The sequence below is a fragment of the Pelodiscus sinensis genome, chromosome 5, assembly GCF_049634645.1.
Source record: "Pelodiscus sinensis isolate JC-2024 chromosome 5, ASM4963464v1, whole genome shotgun sequence".
Taxonomy (NCBI): domain Eukaryota; kingdom Metazoa; phylum Chordata; order Testudines; family Trionychidae; genus Pelodiscus; species Pelodiscus sinensis.
This window is the reverse complement of record NC_134715.1, coordinates 134,496,370-134,517,706: the sequence shown is the minus strand read 5'-3', so window position 1 is coordinate 134,517,706 and position 21,337 is coordinate 134,496,370. Positions and strand designations below refer to the sequence as shown.

At 52.3% G+C, this 21,337-nt stretch overlaps 1 protein-coding gene across 3 annotated transcripts in view; it reads right to left on the bottom strand.

Annotated features, from left to right (window-relative positions):
* Nucleotides 1-1,079: 1,079 nt before the first annotated feature.
* LOC142829722 (C-type lectin domain family 4 member K-like) overlaps nucleotides 1,080-21,337 on the bottom strand; it is a 106,209-nt gene continuing 85,951 nt past the window's right edge. Inside the window, exons 1-10 of one of the 3 annotated variants that reach the window (XM_075931104.1) lie at nucleotides 17,310-17,387; nucleotides 15,619-15,764; nucleotides 14,459-14,518; nucleotides 10,651-10,876; nucleotides 9,817-9,933; nucleotides 9,124-9,228; nucleotides 6,583-6,723; nucleotides 5,780-5,931; nucleotides 5,185-5,303; nucleotides 1,080-3,567 (exon numbers count right to left, since the gene is read on the bottom strand). In XM_075931104.1, the coding sequence (XP_075787219.1) occupies nucleotides 3,390-3,567; nucleotides 5,185-5,303; nucleotides 5,780-5,931; nucleotides 6,583-6,723; nucleotides 9,124-9,228; nucleotides 9,817-9,933; nucleotides 10,651-10,792 (954 nt within the window). In that variant the 5' untranslated portion in view covers nucleotides 10,793-10,876; nucleotides 14,459-14,518; nucleotides 15,619-15,764; nucleotides 17,310-17,387 and the 3' untranslated portion in view covers nucleotides 1,080-3,389. Of the gene's footprint in view, nucleotides 3,568-5,184; nucleotides 5,304-5,779; nucleotides 5,932-6,582; nucleotides 6,724-9,123; nucleotides 9,229-9,816; nucleotides 9,934-10,650; nucleotides 11,025-14,458; nucleotides 14,519-15,618; nucleotides 15,765-17,309; nucleotides 17,388-21,337 lie in introns of those variants that run through there. The other 2 variants (XM_075931105.1, XM_075931103.1) reach the window with 2 other exon arrangements.

Sequence of the window (21,337 nt, the reverse complement as noted above, 5' to 3'; positions counted from 1 at the left end):
AAACTTAGGGAGACTGGGAAAAGGAGGTGGGAGAGGGGAAGAGAGAGGGTGGGAGAGCGGAGGAGGAAACTTGGGAGGAGGGATCTGGAAGGGGGAAGCCAGGGGAAGAAGGGGGAGGGGAAGTATCAAACTATGGTACGCCATATCTTCAGTACTGTGTACAGGTGTGATCTCCTCACCCCAGAAAAGATATTTTGGCCTTGGAAAAGGTTCAGAAAAGGGCAACTAAAATGATCAGGGTTTTGGAACAGGTCCCATATGAAGAGAGGCTAAAGAGACTGGGACTTTTCAGCTTAGAAAAGAGGAGACTGAGGGGGGATATGATAGAGGTCTATAAAAGCATGAGTGGGGTGGAGAGGATGCATAAAGAAAAGTTCTTAATTAGTTCCCATACTAGAAGGACTATAGGACACCAAATGAAATGAATGGGAAGCAAGCTTCAAACTAGTAACAGAAAGTTGTTCTTCACAAAGCAAATAGTCAACCTGTGGAACTCCTTGCTGCAGGAGGCTGAGAAGGCTAGAACTAGAACAGAGTTTAAAGAGAAGTTAGATAAATTCATGGAGGATGGGTCCATGGAGTGCAATTAGCCAGGGGGTAGAAATGGTGTCCCTGGCCTCTGTTTGTGGAAGGCTGGAGGTGGATGGCACGAGACAAATGGCTTGGTCATTGTCTTCAGTCCAGCCCCTCCAGGGTACCTAGTGTTGGCTGCTGTCGGCTGACAGGCTACTGGGCTAGATGGACCTTTGCTCTGACCCAGTATGGCCGTTCTTATGTTCTTATGTTCTAAGCTCAGGGCTCAGGGTCGGGGGTCTCACTCGACCACCTTGATTTTCATGCAAACCTGCTCCTGGGTGGCCAGGCTGGCAGCTCTCCTGCCCTAGACGGCCACTTTCCTGTGCCTAGTGTGGAGGTCGTGGACGTTGGAGGCTTCTCCCCAAATCTTGATGAGGTCCATGATGTCCACACTAGACCAGGTGGGCGCCCACCTCTTGCAGCCCCGGGCAGGCTCCTGGGAGCTGCCAACCTGGTCCCGGGAAGAGGCGGAGGGCTGGGTGGCAATGGGTGGCTGGCTCGTGCCGTGCCAGGTGCAGGGTCTGCTGGCTGGGTGCTGGCAGGCTTGCACCTGGCACAGGCACCGTAGCCAGACCGTGCCCCTTTAAGGGCTCCGGGGCCGGGAAGGGGGCAGAAGAGTTTCCCTGGTGGTGCCCAGAGTGGCCACCAGGGCAAGCTGGGAAGGGCTAGCCTCCCACTAGTTCGAATTAAGTGGCTACACAGCCCTTAATTCGAACTAGTTAATTCAAACTAGGCGTTAGTCCTCGTAGAATGAGGTTTACCTAGTTTGAATTAAGCGCTCCGCTAGTTCGAATTAAGTTTGAACTAGTGGTTTGCCTGTGTAGCTCCTATCAAAGTTAAAATTCGAACTAATGGCTGTTAGTTCGAATTAACTTTGTAGTGTAGACATACCCTTAGATAAATGTTTGTCAGGGATTGTCTGGACAGTATTTGGTCCTGGCATGAGGGCAGGGGACTGGACTTGATGACCTCTCGAGGTCCCTTCCAGTCCTAGTATTCTACGATTCTATAATAGGGCAGAGGCAATGGCTTTGTGCGCTACACCTTGCCCTACAAGCAGGGAAGGCAAGTGGCCAGGATCAGCCCTTGGCCCGACCGTGGCTGGTCTTTTGGTGCTGGGAGAACCCGTTCGGGGAAGGTGAGTTTGGGTCCTATAACCCCTCACCTGTGTGCAGGCCCAGGGCTGATTGCGACTGTCTGAGGGGTTTTGCTCACGAGGCTTCCTGCTGGCTGGATTGGCAGCTGAAGCTCGGTGTGACTGGTTTGTGGCCTATTTGGGAAAGGTCTCCAGTCAGGGGTTATAAGGAGCCCTGATTTTGAGTAATTCACCCTGAGTGGACACCCTCAGCGGTGCCCAGACCTGGCCCGATCCGTCACATCTCTTCTTCCTCCTGGGAGAAGTGTACAAGCTGCACCCTCATCTCACACTGAAACCTGAACTCCAGCAGCGAACCCAAACAAAACAACCACGTAAGGGAACTTTCCAAGAGCTGACTCAGATTAGGAGGAACCTTGAGGTCAGTTCTCAGTTCCTCTCCAGTCGTTCTGCCCTCTCAGATTTACAGTAACTGGCTCACCAGAGCTGACCCATGGTCCACGTAGCCCAGGTACCTGCCTCTGATACTGGCCTCTTCTACACGCTGCAGAGAAAGGTGCAAGAAACCCAGTAATGGTTGGCCGATGAACCTGAGCAGTTTTTAATCCCTCGTGGATCTCAGTCTGGCTGCAACACTTCCTCAGTGTCCTGAGCACCTGGCCTCGGGCCAGGTCTACACTGCTGCTTTTTTCGGTCAAAGGTACGCAAACGCACTCCACCATTTGCATACCTTTTCCTGATAGTTCTGTCAGAGGAGGCTTTTCTGAAATTTGGCCTGTCTACACTGGGCCAAATTTTGGAAAAACCTCCTATTTTGGAAGAGCCCTTCTTCCTTGTGGCATGAGGAGGACAGGGCTTCTGAAAAAGCGTGTCTGCGCTTCCGCAAAAAATGTCGGAAGAGAAGATGCGTTCCTTGGACATAGTCTAGACATAGCCTCAGTCCCAGCTACATGAGTGCACCATGGTTTTGCCTTCCACTGACTGGGCTGTCTCCTTACCAGGGAGGGGAGATGTGGCAGAGCGGAGCCTAGATAGGCTTTAGCTTCCATGGAAATATTCCGCTTGTTCCCCACAAGCCAAACATTCTGGGATTCCAGCTGTAGAGTAAATGGAGGGGTTCTATTTATATACACATTTCTATATTTAGAGAATATATATGTATTTCTACATCTTTCTATATCTGATTTTAAAGGTTCAAAAACAAAATAGAAATTCTAGTGGAAGGCATCAAATCATTATTTATTGCATGATTTCGAAGTAGTAACTCCATGGTCCCAGTACTTTATTTACTGACAGACCTGGAAACATACAAATTAGAGACCCATTCATGCCGGGCAGCACAGGACTGGTGTCTCTGCTAGAGCCAGAAAGAATGACAAAGTACATGGAAAATAATGAGATGAAACAAAATTCCCCCCGTTCCCTACTGGACTCAACATCCAGGGTCACCCCCACCCCACAACCCTAAGTTCCACCCCAAACAACCGCGCGTGAAAAAGAAGAGAAGAGAGAAGGAGGAGGACGATGTCTTTGCTCTGCGTGTGGCCGGGGCAGCATCAGGGAGGATGGTGCGGTGCTGTCAGCGCTCACAAACGAACACCCAAGTCACAAGGCTTTGCTCCTGCTTGCTAGAGGACCCAGATGAGATCATATTACATATATTTGCATAATGCTGCAGAGACCTCAGAGATAAATCCAAGAATTCCCTCTCATACCTTCAGCAGGGGATATTGCGCATCACCTCCTGTCCATGGGCCTGCTTACAAATCCACCGAATAGATTCAGTGCAAGGGGCGTCATTCCACAAAGTCTGCTTCCGTGTGTGGAAGTGAGCACAGTCTTCTCTCCCTCCAGGCACCTGGTGCCAGTTGTCAGGCTGACCGGGGAACCAGAACCTGCAGGGCAGAGTGTTACTGTCTCAGGAGAACCACGGCCACGCGCTGACCTCGGTTCTGCTGCACGGACTCTGTAGTTAGCAGGGGCCAAGGCCCCCAGAAATGGCTCAGCAAAGTGATGGAAAGAGAGGGCAACGGTGTCACATGATTGGATTTTGAGGGGAGCAGCCGGGTCACTGCTGCACCCATGGGGGGGTGTTAGCTCCAAAAGTGGTACAAAGGGGGCAACGTGAGGTGTCAAACAAAAGCTACTTGCTACTGGTTCTGTATGCGCCCTTCATAGATCTGTATAACGTCTGTGTGTGGAGTTAGGAATCTGTACTCTGTATGGAGACTGGGAGTTTCTCTGTATGTGGTTGAGCAATGGGCTTCATAAGACTCCAGGGATAATAGGTCTCTAAAGTACCCGGGACCCACCTATGAAGGAATCTAGGTGCCTGGTCAGAGACCATGTGACTGTCTCTGGCTTGGGAGAAGCCAGGAAGGAAGTGTAAATAGGCCATGTGCCCAACTCCATCTTGGTCTCCAGATGTGCTCTTGACCCCAGGTGCGACCTCACAGGGATTCATTAGCTGGGAAGTACTTTGGGCCCATCCTGGTATGGGATGTGCACCAAGGACTTTTAAACCAGCAGCTATAACATCTTTGCCTCAAGACTGCATCAAGAACTGGGAGATTCGATGCATGTAATGTATGATACTTCAACAGCCTTACTCTCCTGCTTTTCTTTCTTGTAGTAATAAACTTTTAGATTGTAGATTCTAAAGGATTGGCTCAGTGTGATCTTGTGGGTAAGGTCCAGAGGGTAAATTGACCTGGGAACTGTGGCTGGCTTCTTGGAACCGGACAGAACTCGTTCGGGGAAGGTGACGTTGGGTTCTAATACCCCTCACCTGTGTATGAGGCCCGGGGCCATCTGGGGCACGGATATTGCTGAGGTATTGGAGGGGTTTTGCTCGTGAGGCTTCAGGCAGGCAGCTGAAGCGCTCTGTGGGACTGGTTTGTGGCCTGTTTGGGAAGCTCTCCAGTCTGGGGGCTAGAGAGAGCCATGAATTTGAGCAATTCGCCCTGAGCAGACGCCCTCAGCTGTGCCCAGACCCGGCCCGGCCCGTCATTGGCTTCTCCCTGCCCTGGTCATGGGCCTCAGCCCCAGCCTCTGTGCTCAGTGCACCGGTGCCAGCTGGCTCCATCCACGCCCCGGCCCCTGCAGCCTGCCCCCACAGCCGGGGAGATGAAGCACTGTGTGGCCCAGGGAGAGCGCTGGACCCGGCTGCTCGCTCCATTCCAAGCTGGCTGGGTGGAGTTGGCTCAGGGCCAGCCCCTCAGCTGGTGTAAATCCAGGTGGTTCATTCAGGTTAGTGGCGAGTCCCCAGGGAGGCTCTGGCCTCAGTCTCACTGGCACGGAGCACACGCTGCGTGTCTGGGCACCGCTCTGAGCAAAGGGGCGTGTGTAGGAATTCCCGGGAGGGTGAATTTCTGTTGGGGCAACGCCCAGAAGCCTCCCTCAGGATCGGGCCCCCTGCGCTGGGGGCTGCACGAAGCCAAGGGGCTGAACAGACGCTGCTGAAAGAGCCTGTGACGAGACATTAACACGGGATCAGTCTCCATGTTACTCACCCCCTGCTGGCGTCTGCTCTGTATTCTGAGCCGTCCACCCAGCGCCAGCGGCCTTCAGTGCCCTGGTCGGTGAGTCCAATCCAGTAGGACTGTCCATCAGTCTCCTTAGAGAGGAACTCCTGCCCAACACAGATCCCAGCATGGTCAGGCCACCCAAGACAGGTTGCAGGGGCAGGCGCAGCTGCCAGGGCTGAACAGGCTGGGGAGGGGAACGGGCGTCTGGGGACGTGAGCAGGGCACTGGGCAGCGGTAGACATAGTGACTAGCTGAGAGACACTGAGGGAGTCCTGGAGTGTCTCTGGGTTTGTGTGTATCTGCATGGGGTAATCACGGCAACCTGTCCCAAAGAAACGAGCCAGACCCCAAATTCGCTCCTTTCCCCAGACTCTGGGGTGTCCAGGCCTGGCACCGTGCCCCTGCCCATCTCTGCTTCTCAGCTGATGGGTGGATCCCTGTGTCAGGTTCTGGGGCTGGGCATCCTCGCCCAGAGTTTGGCACAAGGCACGTTGCAGGTTTGCTGCATCCTGCCCCCTGCTCCTGGCATTAAACCAGGCCCTGGCCCGTGGTCCAAGCCCTGGGAGGGTCCTGCACTCACCTGCTCCCCCGGGGACAAGACGGAGGTCAGGTGTGAGCCCCGAGATGCACAGAACTGCTTGGCCTCATCCCACGACTTCTCTTCTTGGGAGAAGTAATAGAGGTTCCCACCGTGACCCCTCCAGCCTGCGGAGAGCTTTGTCCACAGGACCCCTGAGAGCAGAGACTGGGGTCAGACACTTGGTTCAGTCACAGGGACACCTGCAGGGAGCTCAGGGCTTCTCCTACTGCATTTCTCCTGCCCCTCGGCTGCCCCAAGCCCAGGGAACGTCTGAGACTGACTATCCAGCTGCTCAGCAAATCTCTTCGGTGGCTGTAGGAAGGATCCCGGAGATGCTGCAGAGAGCAGCCAGCCCAGGGTCCTTCCCCCAGCATGGAAATGCAGCTGTGTCTGGGCTGGAGCATAGGAGCTAGCCAGGGGGAACAGTGCTCAGGGACCATAAGTGGTCAGTGGTGAAGGTCTCAGGTCTATTGCCCGTCGGGTTCCCCCCACACCCTAACTGGGGTGCTGGCCTAGGAAAAGTTTTGAGCGTAACCCCCCAGGTACTGAAAGGCCGATTTCTCTCTGCCTCTGCTCGGACTGGCCTAAAGCATCCAGCAAGAGCTGGTAGCTGGGGGCTTCCATTAGGCTAACAAGGCCTAGGGTGTAAGTGAACTCCAAACAGCTCACTGCGGGGTCGACACATGCATAGCCACAGGTGGTTCCTAATGCAGGAGAATTCGGTGCTGGTGAAAGCCCGAAAGTCTCGTTTACCCCGGTACTGGCAGGAATTGGGGCAGGTCAGCACTGCAGCTCTGACTTACTGAAGGAATCCTGCGCTGCTCGCAGTGCTGCAGTGATGTTATCCAGACAGGTCTGGAGTTCTCTGTTCTCCGCACTGACATTTCCCAGCTGGGCTCTCAGCATCCGGACTCCTGCCTGCGCTTCGCCCAGGAGCTGCAGCGCTGGGAGCAAGTCAGAGCGACGTCAGCGGGGATCAGAACGCGGGATTGGGGGGATGTGTTCTAGGGCAGCCCCTGCCGGCTACGTTGGGCCAGGTTGTGACATTACTGGATTTCAATAGGAAAGTGCCGATCACTGTTGCACCCACTGCTGTGTGCTCCCCACGCTCTGTGCACGGTGGGCTGTGTGAGGTGTCTACGGGAAGGTTCTGTGTTGCTGGTTCTATTTACACTGCTCACATACAGGCCTGAGTCTGGTCTGTGAAGCTGTGACTGTGGTCTCGGTACTTGTATGGTGAATGTTTGGTGTCCGGGAGGCAGTAGCAGGCGTCACCCACCTACTGTGAGGGGTGGTGACCCAGGGACTAGCGATGCTTCATGGACAATGTTTACTAAGTGTCATCAATAAACACCAGAGCAATTCTGATGCAAACTGGTAATCCATTTCCTCTTGCCTAAAAAGGACATGGTGATCATGTGATCAGCTCCTTTTTGGGTGGTGTCATCACATCATTTTTGTCTTCAATTTGCTCTTGTCTTCAGAAGCATCCCTGCTATCGAGAAAGGGCCCGGAGGATCTGTTGACCCGTCCTAACCTTCAACTCCCTGCAGGGGGGTTCCAAAGAAGATGGCGAGAGGCTGTTCTCTGCGGTGGCAGAACGAGGAACAATGGTCTCAAGTTGCAGTGGGGGAGGTCTAGGTTGGATATTAGAAAAAACCATTTCCCTGGAAGGGGGGTGAAACCCTGGGATGGGTTACCGAGGGGACGTGTTTTAAGACCCAGCTGGATAAAGCCCTGGCTGGGATGATTGAGTTGGGTTGGTCCTGCTTTGGGTGGGGGGCTGGAATCGATGACTCCTGAGGTCTCTGTCAGCCCTACGATTCTATGATTCTAGGAGGTACTCCAGAGACTTTTAAGATAGCAGTCTATTGCACCTCTGCGAACAGCCTGCATCAAGAACTTGAGGATGGTGTGTGTAATGTGCTTTCTTTCACAATGCTACTCACAACCTTTGAACCTTTCCTTTCCTTTCCTTTCCTTTTCTTTCCTTTCCTTTCCTTTCCTTTCCTTTCCTTTCCTTTCCTTTCCTTTCCTTTCCTTTCCTTTCCTTTCCTTTCCTTTCCTTTCCTTTCTTTCTATTTTAGACCCTGAAGGATGAATTGCCTTGGGACTGTGGCTGGTCCTTTGGGCCTCGGAGAACCTGTTCAGAGTTGGTCAGATTGGCTTTTCATAACCTCTCCCCTGTGTAAGGTGCGGCTGGGTAGGGCACAGAGAGCACTGGGGTGTCTCAGGGGATTGCTTGTGAAGCTTCTTGTTGGCTGCTGAGGTGCTCTGTGTGACTGATTTGGTGTCTTGTAGAGAACAACCCCAGTCTTGGGCTATAAGTAACTCTGGTTCCCAGCAATGTGCCTGATTGACCCTTTGAGAGGTGTTCCCAGACCACCTGCGTAGTGCAGTCATGCACCAGAGTGTCTAACGTATTCAGTGAGATTCTGGCCAGGCAAGGTAGCAGCTGGGCAGTGTCCCTAGTTGTGAAGTTATGTCTACACTACAAAGAAAAGTTGGAAAAAGATACGCAAATTGCAAACTGCAGCTTGCGTATCTTTTCCCACTTTTCTTCTGAAAGAGGCTTTTCTGACATTTGGCCCGTCTATACACCCCTTTCGGAACATCCCTTCTTCTTCGTACAATGAGGTTTACAGGGATGCTGAAAAACTGCATCTACTTTTTGATTTTTTTTCTCAGAAAAGCAGACGCGTTCCTTGGACACGGCAGAGTGTTTCCGGGATACCTCCAGTACCGTGGAAACGCTCTGCAGAGCCTGAGAGATGCCCAGGGACCAGGGAAGTGACAGCTCCAGAACCAGACTGTGATCTCTCTGCGCAGGGCTGGGCCTGCCCCCCCGCTCTCCCACTCTGCAGCCCTTGGCATCCCCTGACTGCTGTATCACACTCAGGTCACGCCTGCTCCCAGCGACAGACTGTGTTTGCTGGTCGCTCCTGGGGTCACAGAAACCGAAGCAGGGCCCAGAACCTGCCTGAGTGAAAAGCTCCTTGTAAGAGCCGTGTGGTTAGATACAAACAGGCTCCACTCGAAGCCCTGCTCCGAGCTATCGGGTGGCACTAACCTAGCTCTGCTCCTGCCTCTCCTGTCCCTGCAGCCTGGTTGGGAGCTGTAGCATGCTCACGCATTCACTTGCCTGGGCTGTGAGGCTGTCCACTGCAGTGCAGACACCCCCATGCTCCCGGTGCCTCCATTCCCCTCTGAGCAACAGGCTCTGTCTCCCAAGGCGCCGGGAGGAGAAATGATCAAAGAGCGCCAGGTGCCCAGAGGCACAGTGATGGGCCCAGGGGAGTCCCCATGCTCGAGAAGGCAGCAAGCGCACACCCGGCCCCACTCACCGGCCAGCTCCTTCGAGGTGTCCACGGTGCTGTTGGGCTGCAGAGAGACTCTGATTTTGTGAGCCGCTTCTTTGACATCTCGTAGGTTCTTCTGCCCCTGGAAATCTAGGATCACATGGCCCTGGGGTCAGTGGTGCTTCGCTCGCAGCGCAAGAGAACAGACTCTCGCAGTGCGGCGGATGATTTGCTCGTTAGTCGAGACGAGATTTTTACTGTCCGTGCGACTCAAGCACCAGAACTGGGAAAATTGCTCCTTAGGCCTCTCTGAATATTCCCTCAGTGCCCCCGCCCTGCAAGTGCCAATGCCCCATGAGTTCCCCATGGCTCCCCATTCCTTTTGTGGTGACTGCAGCCCCAGACACACTCCAAGAGAGCAGCCCTGTGCTCCCCTGAACACAGGCCCTCGCATTCAGGTCCTCTGTGTTTTCCCCTCCCCGGCTGCAAACCAGCCCAACCTGGCCCTGAGTATCTACAGGAACATGCCACGGACACCCCCAAATCTCCCCTGCCCAGCGAGTGGGCGTATGCAGAGCACTAGGAGTTGACTGATCTGGGGGGACCCCGCACCCGAGGGGACGCTGCAGAGAGCTGGGCCCCTCCCCTCGGCCCCTCCACTCACACCAGCGTTACGGCCGTTTGGTTTGTCTTTCGAACAAGGACACAGAGTCAAACCCTGCACCGGGGGCGACTTACACACGACGGTCACTGCAACGAGGGAGACGCCCAGAGCCAGGCTCAGAACAACCAGCAGGGAGCAGAGGGTGTTCGCGGACTTGCCAGGCGGCGCAGCGGGTGTGTCAGGGCGTTTGCCTAGTGGGGGACAAGAGGAATGTTTCCATGGACGCGGGAGCCCATCTTGGCTCTGCCCTGCCAGGTCTCCCCACCTGGTGAGGAGTCAGCCCAGTCGGTGGGAGGCCAAAGCCACAGTGCCCTCACGTAGCTGGGACTGAGGCCAGGGGCTCAGGGCACTTTGAGAAAGCCTGGCAGTTAGACAGAGATCCACGGGGGAGTAAAAACCCTGCGGGGGCATCAGCCACCCACTAACTGCCTGGGCTGAGGCATAACTGCTCGGTGCCGGGGTATCTCGCTCCTTTCTCTGGGGCATCCGCACAGGCCAGCATCAGAGGCAGGTGACTGGGCTGGAGGGACCGTGGGTCTGCTCCGGAGAGCCAGTGGCTGTAGATCTGGGAGGGCAGAACCAGTGCAGAGGAACTGAGAACTGACCCCAACTCGCCTCCTAAGCCCTTGTGAAGTCCCCTCACGCGTTGGCTTGGTTTGGGTAACAAGCTGGTTTCTGTGTGAGATGGGAGCCCAGTTTGCAAGCCCTGCGGGGAGCCAGGGGAGATCAAGGCCAGGCCAAACCCCTCTTGCCCACTGCACATGCTGCTGCTGCTGCCCCGGGTCTAAAGCTGACCAAGAGCAGGGCTGAGCAGTGGGTCTGTTCTCCCAGGTCAGCCAGTGCCAAGTGCCGGGAGTCCAGAGAACAGGGCAGGTTGGCCTGAAGGATTCGGCGTGTGAGGTCCTTACCTGGAGGCTGGAGACTTGCTTCTGTAGCATCCACATGTGCATAGATATCTTCCTCCATCCCCCATCCTTCCCCGTGAGCTGACCACTTTCCTAGATGCAGTTTTTCAGTATCCACATTCACGTACATAGTATTTTCCTCCATTCTCCGTCTGTGCCCAAGAGCTGAGCTTGATAAATGGTTTCTGGTAAGCAGGTGTTTCGCAGCGGCTGGTTAACACATTTGAAGCTGCCCAGACACACAACGGACAACGAGTTTGTTAATTGGCAGGGCAAAAAGCCTCAGACCACAGCGTGTAAGGCTGGGCTTCCGTACATCCTCTGAGTGAATTGCAAGAGAGATAAGCCAGGCTGCCTGCTAGGCAAATGGCCCGATACCCCGTATGCACTTTAATAGTCATACTCTGACCCACGTGGGACATTTCCCTTCCAGGGCGCCCATCTGCCCGATGTGAGGAGGGACCAAGTGCTGTCCCCATGGGAGAGCTCTGGGGTGTCCCACGTGTGCTGAGTCAGTGGCTCTCAGACCCATTTCTAGGGGCAGGTGCCCGCCTGGCAATGAAACCATCGGCCTAAGGAATATTGTGTGTCCCTATGACGGGGCTACCAACCCTGCACTGGCCAGGGTGCGTACGGAAAACGAGCCTTCCCCACGGCTCTGCTGGGCATGCTCTAGATGCAATCCTAGTATAAAGGCCAGAGAAGCTGGGAAGTCAGAGCTGGCCACCAGGGGAAGGGAGCTCCTGCCCTAACCCAGGAGCCACAGCCAGAGGAAGCAGCAGCCTGAGGGAGGAGCAGCTGGCGCCCAGGCAGCACCCTGCGCAGCCGGGCAGGGCTAGGAAGTGGCCCAGGGGCAGGGAGCCAGATGGCCGACCGGTGAGCTTGGTGCATTTCGGAGGGATTCCCCGCTGAGCTGGTGGCTGGGGGAACGCCCACCACCAACAGGGCCTTGGGCTGCCCCCCATGAAGAGGGTGGGCCCGGGGACCAGGAGATTCCACTCCCTCCTAGGGAACCCAGCCCAGCGCTTCCCCACTCTCCTAGGGAAATAGTTTTTCCTAATATCCAACCTGGACCTCTCCCACCGCAACTTGAGCCCATCGCTCCTTGTTCTGCCACCTGCCACCACTGAGAACAGCCTCTCGCCATCCTCTTTGGAACCTCCCTTCAGGGAGTTAAAAGCTGCGATCAAATCATAAGAACATAAGAACATAAGAACGGCCGTACTGGGTCAGACCAAAGGTCCATCTAGCCCAGTATCCTGTCTGCCCACAGTGGCCAGCACCAGGTGCCCCAGAGAGGGTGGACCGAAGACAATGATCCTGCGATTTGGCTCCTGCCATCCCTCTCCAGCCTTTGACAACAGGTCAGGGACACCATTCCTAGATAACAGCCTTTTATGGACCTAACCTCCATGAATTTATCTAGCTCTTTTTTAAACTCTGTTAGGGTCTGTCTACACTACCAAGTTAATTAGAACTAACAGCCGTTAGTTTGAATTAGCTTTAACAGGCGCTACACATACAAACCGCTAGTTTGAATTTAATTTGAACTAGCGGAGCGCTTAATTCAAACTAGGTAAACCTCATTCTACGAGGACTAACGCCTAGTTCGAATTAACTAGTTTGAATTAAGGGCTGTGTAGCCACTTAATTCGAACTAGTTGGAGGCTAGCCCTCCCCAGCTTACCCTAGTGGCCACACTGGGCACCACCAGGGAAACTCTTCTGTCCCCCTCCCGGCCCCGGAGCCCTTAAAGGGGCACGGTCTGGCTACGGTGCCCATGCCAGGTGCAAGTCTGCCAGTACCCAGCCAGCAGACCCTACACCTGGCACGGCATGAGCCAGCCACCCACTGCCACCCAGCCCTCCGCCTCTTCCCAAGACCAGGCTGACGGCTCCCAGGAGCCTGCCTGGGGCTGCAAGAGGCGGGCGCCTGCCTGGTCCAGTGCGGAGATCGTGGACTTCATACAGGTTTGTGGGGGAGGCCTCCCACGTCCACAATCTCCGCACTAGGCACAGGAAAGTGGCCGTCTAGGGCAGGATAGCTGCCAGCCTGGCCACCAAAGGCCATATGCAAGCCCAGGAGCAGGTTTGCATGAAAATCAAGTTGGTCCAGTGAGACCCCCAACCCTGAGCCCTGAGCTTAGAACATAAGAACATAAGAACGGCCGTACTGGGTCAGAGCAAAGGTCCATCTAGCCCAGTAGCTTGTCTGCCGACAGCGGCCAACACTAGTTACCCCAGAGGGGATGGACCAAAGACAATGACCAAGCCATTTATCTCGTGCCATCCATCTCCAGCCTTCCACAAACAGAGGCCAGGGACACCGTTCCTACCCCCTGGCTAATAGCACTCCATGGACCCAACCTCCATGACTTTATCTAACTTCTTTTTAAACTCTGTTCTAGTTCTAGCCTTCGCAGCCTCCTGTGGCAAGGAGTTCCACAGGTTGACTATGTGCTGTGTGAAGAAGAACTTTCTTTTATTAGTTTTAAACCTGCTGTCCATTCATTTCATTTGGTGTCCTCTAGTTCTTCTATTATGGGAACTAATGAAGAACTTTTCTTTATCCACCCTCTTCATACCACTCATGCTTGTATAAACCTCTATCATATCTCCCCTCAGTCTCCTCTTTTCTAAGCTGAAAAGTCTGAGTCTCTTTAGTTTCTCTTCATATGGGACCTGTTCCAAATCCCTAATCATTGTATCAAGTATCAGAGGGGTAGCCGTGTTAGTCTGAATAAGCAAAAGCGGCGAGGAGTCCTGTGGCACCTTATAGACTAACTGAAGTGTAGGAGCATAAGCTTTCGTGGGCAAAGACCCACTTCATCTGATGCATCTGACGAAGTGGGTCTTTGCCCACGAAAGCTTATGCTCCTACACTTCAGTTAGTCTATAAGGTGCCACAGGACTCCTCGCCGCTAATCATTGTAGTTACCCTTTTCTGAACCCTTTCCAAGGCCAAAACATCTCTTTTGAGGTGAGGAGACCACATCTATACATAGTACTGAAGATACGGCGTACCATAGCTTTATACTTCCCCTCCTCCTTCTTCCCCTGGCTTCCCCCTTCCAGCTCCCTCCTCCCAGGTTTCCTCTCCCGTCTCCCTCCCTCTCTCTTCCCCTCTCCCACCTCCTTTTCCCAGTCTCCCCAGAGGTTAATCCTCCCCCAGTTTTGTTAAATAAAGAGAGTTTCTATTTTTGAACACACGTGTCCTTTATTTTTTACATCAGGAAGAGAGGCTAGGGAGGGGTAAGTGGAAGGAGGTGAGGGAGGAATGGGACACGAGCCCCCGATGGGGAGGACTGGGGTGGCTCTGCGGGCTCCTCGGGGTGGAAGCTCTCCTGCAGGGTCTCCTGGATCCTGACAGCCCCCCAAATGACCCGCCTCCAGATGGCAGCCTGCGGCAAGGGCAGCCGGGCTAATGGCCGAGTGCTGTGATGTGCTGAGTGTGGGCACTCAGGGCACTCCAAGACAGGACTGCTTTGCTGTCCCTCATCGAGGTAGACAAGCAAGCGGGGAACCCTGAGAACTGTCTGTCCGGGGTGGGGGTCGGGCCCCTTTAAGCACAGCCCTCGGCTAGCCTGAGGCAGCAGCTCCACACTCTAAGTCCTAACCTGATGCCTTTCCGGCACTGGTTCCGGCCAGCCTTAACTTCGGTTCAGGGTCCACTCAGGACATGCTAGTTCGAATTAGCAAAATGCTAATTAGAATTAGTTTTTTGGTCTAGATGCACTAATTCGAACTAACTTAGTTCGAATTAATTAATTCGAACTAAGTTAGTTCGAATTAGTTTTGCAGTGTAGACTTACCCTTATAGTCCTAGCCTTCACAGCCTCCTCTGGCAAGGAGTTCCACAGGTTGACTGTGCTCTGCATGAAGAAGAACTTTATTATATTCATTTTAAACCTGCTACCTATTAATTTAATTTGGTGTCTTCTAGTTCTTATATTATGGGAACAAATAAATAACTTCTCTTTATTCACTCTCTACATACCTGTCATGATTTTATAGACTTCTATCGTATCCCCCCTCAGTCTCCTCCTTTCTAAACTGAAAAGTCCCAGTTTCTTTAGCCTGTCATCATATGGGACCCGTTCCAAATCCCTCATCATTTTAGTTGCCCTTTTCAGAGCCTTTTCTAATGCCTTTTTTGAGGTGAGGAGACCACATCTGTACGCAGTATTCAAGATGTGGGCGTACCATACAGGAGTGGTAAGATATTCTTCATCTTATTTTCTATCCCTTGTTGTGATGTAAATACAAAGTTATTATTTATGATGTTTCTTTATTATGAGGTTTTATAAAGTTGTTACTTAATTAAATTCATTCCTTTTGGCACTGGAGCGTGGTGAGGCTGAGCTTGTGGAATCATAGAATCCTACGGCTGGAAGAGACCTCCAAAGGTCAACGAGTCCAGCCCCCTGCCCAAAGCAGGACCAATCCTTTTCGGAATCCTTGCTGAAAATCTGTAGGCTCTGAGTTCTGGGTCTCCAGGTAGTTTTCCATGGGGATTGGGGGTTTTTCTTGTGGCACTGAAGAAGGGCAAGTTAGCCAACTCTCGCCCAGCCAAAGGAGACACCATATCACATCGTTAACTCATATCTAATGGGCTACCTTCCTTGGCTCTTTTGTTTCCCTGCTTAGCAGATTTCTGCAACCCATGGGCTGTGTCTTGGATTATTATTCCCCAAATGCATTGACTTTGTTTTCCCTCAAAGAACCTCAGCCTGTAGTTTTCTGCCCAGGGTCCACAGATTTTTAAGTCCAAAAATGCCTGTTCGGGTCATCCGGTCTGACTTCCTGCCCAGCACAGACCAGAGATCCTCCCCTGCGATTCCTCTTTCTAGCCCTAGTCCCCTTGTTCAGATACAGCAGGTGTGTTAGAAGGAGTCGTCCACTCTGGATTAAAGACTCCTAGTGCTAGAGAATCCACCACCTCTCCAGGTAAGTTGATCCAATGGTGACTTACCTTCCTTTTACAGGTGGTGCTCTATTTCTTGTCTGAATTCATCTAGCACATCCATACATCTAGTCATACAGGCTATTCTCCTTCATTTGGCTCTTACATCCTTGACAGTATCTCAGCTATTGTGTGGGGCTGTGCAGTAAAAACAGCTGGCGGTACAAATGGGAAGATGTCACATTATTGGATTGTGAGATGACCATACAAATCATTGTTGCAACCACTGTTCTATGTTTGTCCCAAACCCTGTACACAGTGAGCCAAGTGAGGTGTCTATAGAAAGCTCTTGATTCACTGATTCTGTTTATTCTCATCATATGCGTGTATCATTTTGTATGTGAAGTGATGAGTATTGGCTTTGTTCTTCTCTCAGATGTTTGCCTCTTGGCCAGCCCACTGTGAGAAGCAGGGCCAGATTTTTACTTATTACACAAAATTAGGGCCTGAGATCATGAAGGTCCTATAAATGCAAAAAAAATGGCTAGCTTTTAGTTGCATTCTCACCTGTGTACCTGTAGGTCTGCAAATGTAAAACCTTATTTCTGTTTTCATTGTCCTTTCAGTTAAAATAATACACATTTTTGGTGAGGCCACAGGGCCTCTTAAATTTGACATGGTTTAGGGCCTTAGCATGTCATGGCTCCTTCCTCACTCTGGTACGATGAATGCAGGAGTAGGGGTCAGCAAAAGTACCCCAAGAACCTTAACTACCCGGCTTTGGTATAAAATTTCTCCCAGGGGCGGCCCGTGAGCCTAGGCAAACTAGGCAGTTGCCTAGGGTGCCACCAGCCCGGGTGCCCAATCAGGGCCGGCCTGAGCCCTTTTGGCACTCTGGCCATGGGCGTGTGGTGCCACCCCTGGGCGCAGGGCACATGCACAGGCCCATCAGTGAGGCAGAAGCTCGCTCCTGGGGCGCACGGCACATGCGCTGCCCAGCCCGACCCAGCCAGTGCTGCTGGTGCATGCGCTGGGCTGTGCAAGGCCCCGCAGCCATGGGGGCAAGGGCGCTGCTGTCTGGCACCATGGGGCCAACGCTTCGGGAGCCAGGTGCGCAGCTTCTGATGGCAGCTGTAAGGGATGCCGCACGCCCCTTACAGCTGCCATCAGGTGCCCCCTGTGGGTTGGTGCCCAGGAGAGCTGCCCGGCTCACCCATGCCTCCGTCCGGCCCTGTGCCCAATGATGATGTCACTGGGTGCCAGAGTGCTCTGTGATTATGTCATGGCCATTGACGGCCATGCTGCTCAGGGCGCCAATCGCGCTTTCTGCGTGGGGCGCCAGCTGCCACAGCTGGCCTCGGGCCACTCCTGACTTTCCCCCAAAATCTTAACAACCTAGATTTTGGGGATAAAATCCTGCTGCCATCACCCAAGTATCGATAAGAAAATCAGGGCAGAAATCACTTGGGAAATCTCACTCCTAAAGTACAAACCAGGACACAAAAATTAACCAATGCCAGGTTAAGAAAAGAAAAGAGGAAGAACTTTTATTATCAGTACAATATTCCTGTTGCAAGCATAATGACTAGATGGAAAAGTAACAAAGTAATACACTCATGGAGGAGAAACCCACCATGGGCCAGGAGCTTAGTTACAAAAGAGAGCAAAAAACATTTTTAAATGCACAGCCATCAGATCCCATTTCACAAACCATAAACCAATAAAACCTAATGGATTTATCTAAACTTTACCCTACTTACGGAAGAGTGAGGAGTCTATTCTTGGAAGGAGACATTCTGACTGTCCCCCTCAGTAGATGGAGAGAAAACTGCTCAGGAGAAAGGAGGGAGAAACCAAACATTCCTTTGTCCCAGTTTGAAATTCCTACCTACATTCCTATTGGCTGAATCTACCTGACTTAGGTAAGATTAACTCCTTAGTTCTCAGGCTGCTGGCTAACCCTCATGATCATGACAGCATGTGTGAATCCAGCTCTGGGGAGAAGACTGTTAATCAAGTGAGTAGCAGCACTTGACTGACAATGCACCTTGGGTAGTACCAATCTACAGATGGTGAGCTGTTCTGTGAACATTCGAACCAGCACAGGAGTAATGGTGTCTGCCTAAACAGGACCGAGTCCTGCATGGGCAGGTGACTTGCTCATGTACCAAACTCCATCGTGGGACATACTTTTACAGCACAAGAACAATGGGATTCCCTCCACATGGGCCAGGGTATAAAATGGGCCCTGAAGGTTCCTCCATTTGTCTACAATCCGACTCATCACTTCATGAGCAACTTTGCTGTGAACTGAAGTCTGAAAGGACTGAAGACACGTCCTAACAGTGAATGTGTTCCAGAGATTTGAATTAAGACAGCAGATTGTTCCATCTCTGCTACAAGCCTGCACCAAGAACCTTGCAACTGGTGTGTGTCATTTGGTGTCTTTAACAATTATGCTCTCAATCTTTTCTTTCTTTCTTTTATTAATAAGCCTTTGGATTTTACATCCTAAAACAGGGCTACTCAACATGTGGCCTGCGGGCCGCATGCAGCCTGCAGCCCGCCTGTTTGCGGCCTGCAGTGTGGTTGGGTTTACACGGGGCTAGCAAAAATGTAATCAGTATAATGGTCTTCTATTGAGATGTGTTTTAGTAGTTCAATTCCTGGACTGTCAGGGTATGTCTACACTACCACCCTAGTTCGAACTAGGGTGGTTAATGTAGGCAACCGAAGTTGCAAATAAAGCCCGGGATTTGAATTTCCCGGGCTTCATTTGCATCTTGCCGGGCGCCGCCATTTTTAAATCCCTGCTAGTTCGGACTCCATGCCCGCGGCCACACGCGGCACAGAGTAGGTAGTTCGGATTAGGTTTCCTATTCTGAACTACCAGTATACCTCGTTCCACGATTTTTAACTTGTTCTTTATTTATTTTATCTTCTAAACCTACCTCCTTCCCACTAGCATTCACTATGTTAGTCATTCCTTCAGACTTCTCGGTGAAGACCGAAACAAAGAAGCCATTAAGCATCTCTGCCATTTCCAAGTTTCCTGTTACTGTTTCTCCCTCCTCACTGACCAGTGGGCCTACCCTGTCCTTGGTCTTCCTCTTGCTTCTAATGTATTTATAAAAAGTCTTCGGCTACGTCTACACTGGCCCCTTCTTCAGAAGGGGCATGCTAATTTTGAAAGTGGGAATAGGGAAATTCGCAGGGGATTTAAATATCCCCCTGCCGGATTTAAATAAACATGTCCGCCGCTTTTTTTCCGGCTTGGGGATAAGCTGGAAAAAAGCGTCTAGACTGGCCCGATCCTCCGGAATAAAGCCCTTTTCCGGAGGATCTCTTATTCCTACCTGAAAGTGTTGATCAAGGGATGTTGACTACCAGTATTCGAAAAAGCCACATTTCCAAACTTCATTGTCGCAGTAACAAACATCACATTTGCATCAGTAACAGAAGCCAATATCCTGTCATTCGTGGGAAACATATAATTCACACCAGATAATTTATCTGACAAATCTCATGTCCTATTCTATGTGCAAAGTGTTGCAAACAGCATGTGGCTTTCTCAAGTGTTCTGTGCTGCACTCACAAGAGTGGGTCCAGTCTCTCTCTCTCTCTCTCTCTCTCTCGATTCTTAGTCTTTCATGTGACATGGGGCTGTCAGAAAAGATCAAGTGGTGCAATTCTGCCTCACTCAGCATGGAACACTTTCTGCATTACCTGGCCCTTGCGTCCCTGCCCATTCCTCTGTTTGTCCTGCTCACTGGGTGTGCCGGGTACCATGGATCCTTGGTTTGGGGCCTCTCCTAGTCAGTCCACATTGTGATAATTAATGAAAGACCGCTCTATGTTAGGTAAATAACACAACAGTGAGTAACTGATGGGCAATTTAATACATGAGTTCGTTTAGTACATTCCATAGCCCATTGCGTCAGGGTGAGGTTTGGGCCGGACACGGTGTCGTTCAGGGTGGTGGGGCTGCCCAGCGGGTGACCAGAAGCCTGGTGCCAATCCCAGGCAGAGCACAGAACTAAAAATCAGCTGCAGAAACTTTCACTGCTACTTCAATATCTTGAGCCATATCCCGCATTCGATCTGATACTGTCCCGCGAGATAAGCTCCCACCCTTAGATAATCTACATGTCTCATGACAGCTGCAGAAACTTTCACTGCTACTTCAATATCTTGAGCCATATCCCGCATTCGATCTGATACTGTCCCGCGAGATAAGCTCCCACCCTTAGATAATCTACATGTCTCATGACAGCTGCAGTTGCAGCGATTCACTTCTTTACAAACTCTCCGTCTGAAGGAGGCCGAATTCTTTTGCAATAAGTTCACTCCACACATAACTTGTTTGCATAACGCCGGCCTCTCCTTTCCTGTTTCTATCGATATTGTTTATTGTACAGCAGCCCGGGGACAGCAGCAAGTGGAGGAGGCAAAGGGCTGGGGAAGAGCCCCTGGGATGGCAGAGCTGCCGCCTGCGGCCCAGCAGAGAGGAGCTGAGGGAAAGGCAGCGTCTGTCCGCGAGGCACCCGCCCAAAGGCCCCTCCCTGAGGGAAGGGAGGACCAGCCCAGCACAGCCTGAGGGGGAAACATTCCCCTCCGCCCCTCACATGAGCCCTGGGCTTGGAGAATCCCCAGCGCAGGAGGCTGGTCCGCGCAGCCATACGGGTGCCTGTTGTGGCAATGCTGGGCCTTGCGCTCTAGTGCTGCTCTTTGGTCTTGGTACCCAAGCTAGATGCCTGCTCTGCCCACTAGAGATGACCTCTACTCTCACTGAGTAGACTGCCTACGTCCCACGCCATAACCACCAGCCGCTCTGCCCTGCTGCCTCGGACTGATATCAGGCCAGCACCCTGTTTGCCCTGTTCACATTCCAACACAAGCTTTCTGGCCATCTTCTGGAACATTCCCCCATTACAAGATCAGCACTAACGTCCAGCAAGCGTCTTTGCCAGCTCTTTTCAAACTCTTGGGTTTAAGTGACACAGACCTGCTGGTTTCCAAATGTCTCTCTGTAGCAGTTGTTATTTAGTATTCCCCTGAGATGCCATCTCAAGACGTGGGAATATCCTCATGACACACGTTCCACGAGCCTGTGGGGTGTGTGTGAGCAGACGCCTGGCTCCTAGGACCCTGAGATTTGTTGTTTGTGTCACAGAACTGCTCAAACACAGACAGTGGCTGTGGGAGCTTTCCCGTCGTGCCCTCTGCTAGACCCTATGGGTATGTCTACACTACCCTGCTAGTTCGAACTAGCGGGGTAATGTAGGCATACCGCACTTGCAAATGAAGCCCGGGATTTGAATTTCCCGGGCTTCATTTGCATAAGCAGGGAGCCGCCATTTTTAAATCCCCGCTTGTTCGAACCCCGTGTAGCGAGGCTACACGGGGCTCGAACTAGGTAGTTCGGACTAGGTTCCTATTCCGAACTACCGGTACACCTCGTGGGGCTTCCCTCTAGGGGCGAGAGGCCTGGGCCGCCTCCTGGCTTCTCTGCTCAGGTGGCATGTTACTGCCAAGTGCGTGGGGGTGTTTTGTGGCCATGTGGACACTTGTCTGTGAGCAACTGGACTGGGACCTCACCCCTCAAAAACTCAATCCAGCCCTCACCTCAGGAGAGAGCAGACAACAGGCAGGAACAGTGTTGGGTCACTCCAAGCTAGGTTAGTTTTGCACCCCTGCCATGTAACCTTATTCTTAGCCTCTGAAATCCCCCCTCCCTCACCTCTCCATACACAATCCCCTGAATTGCCATAGGAATTATAAAGCTTGC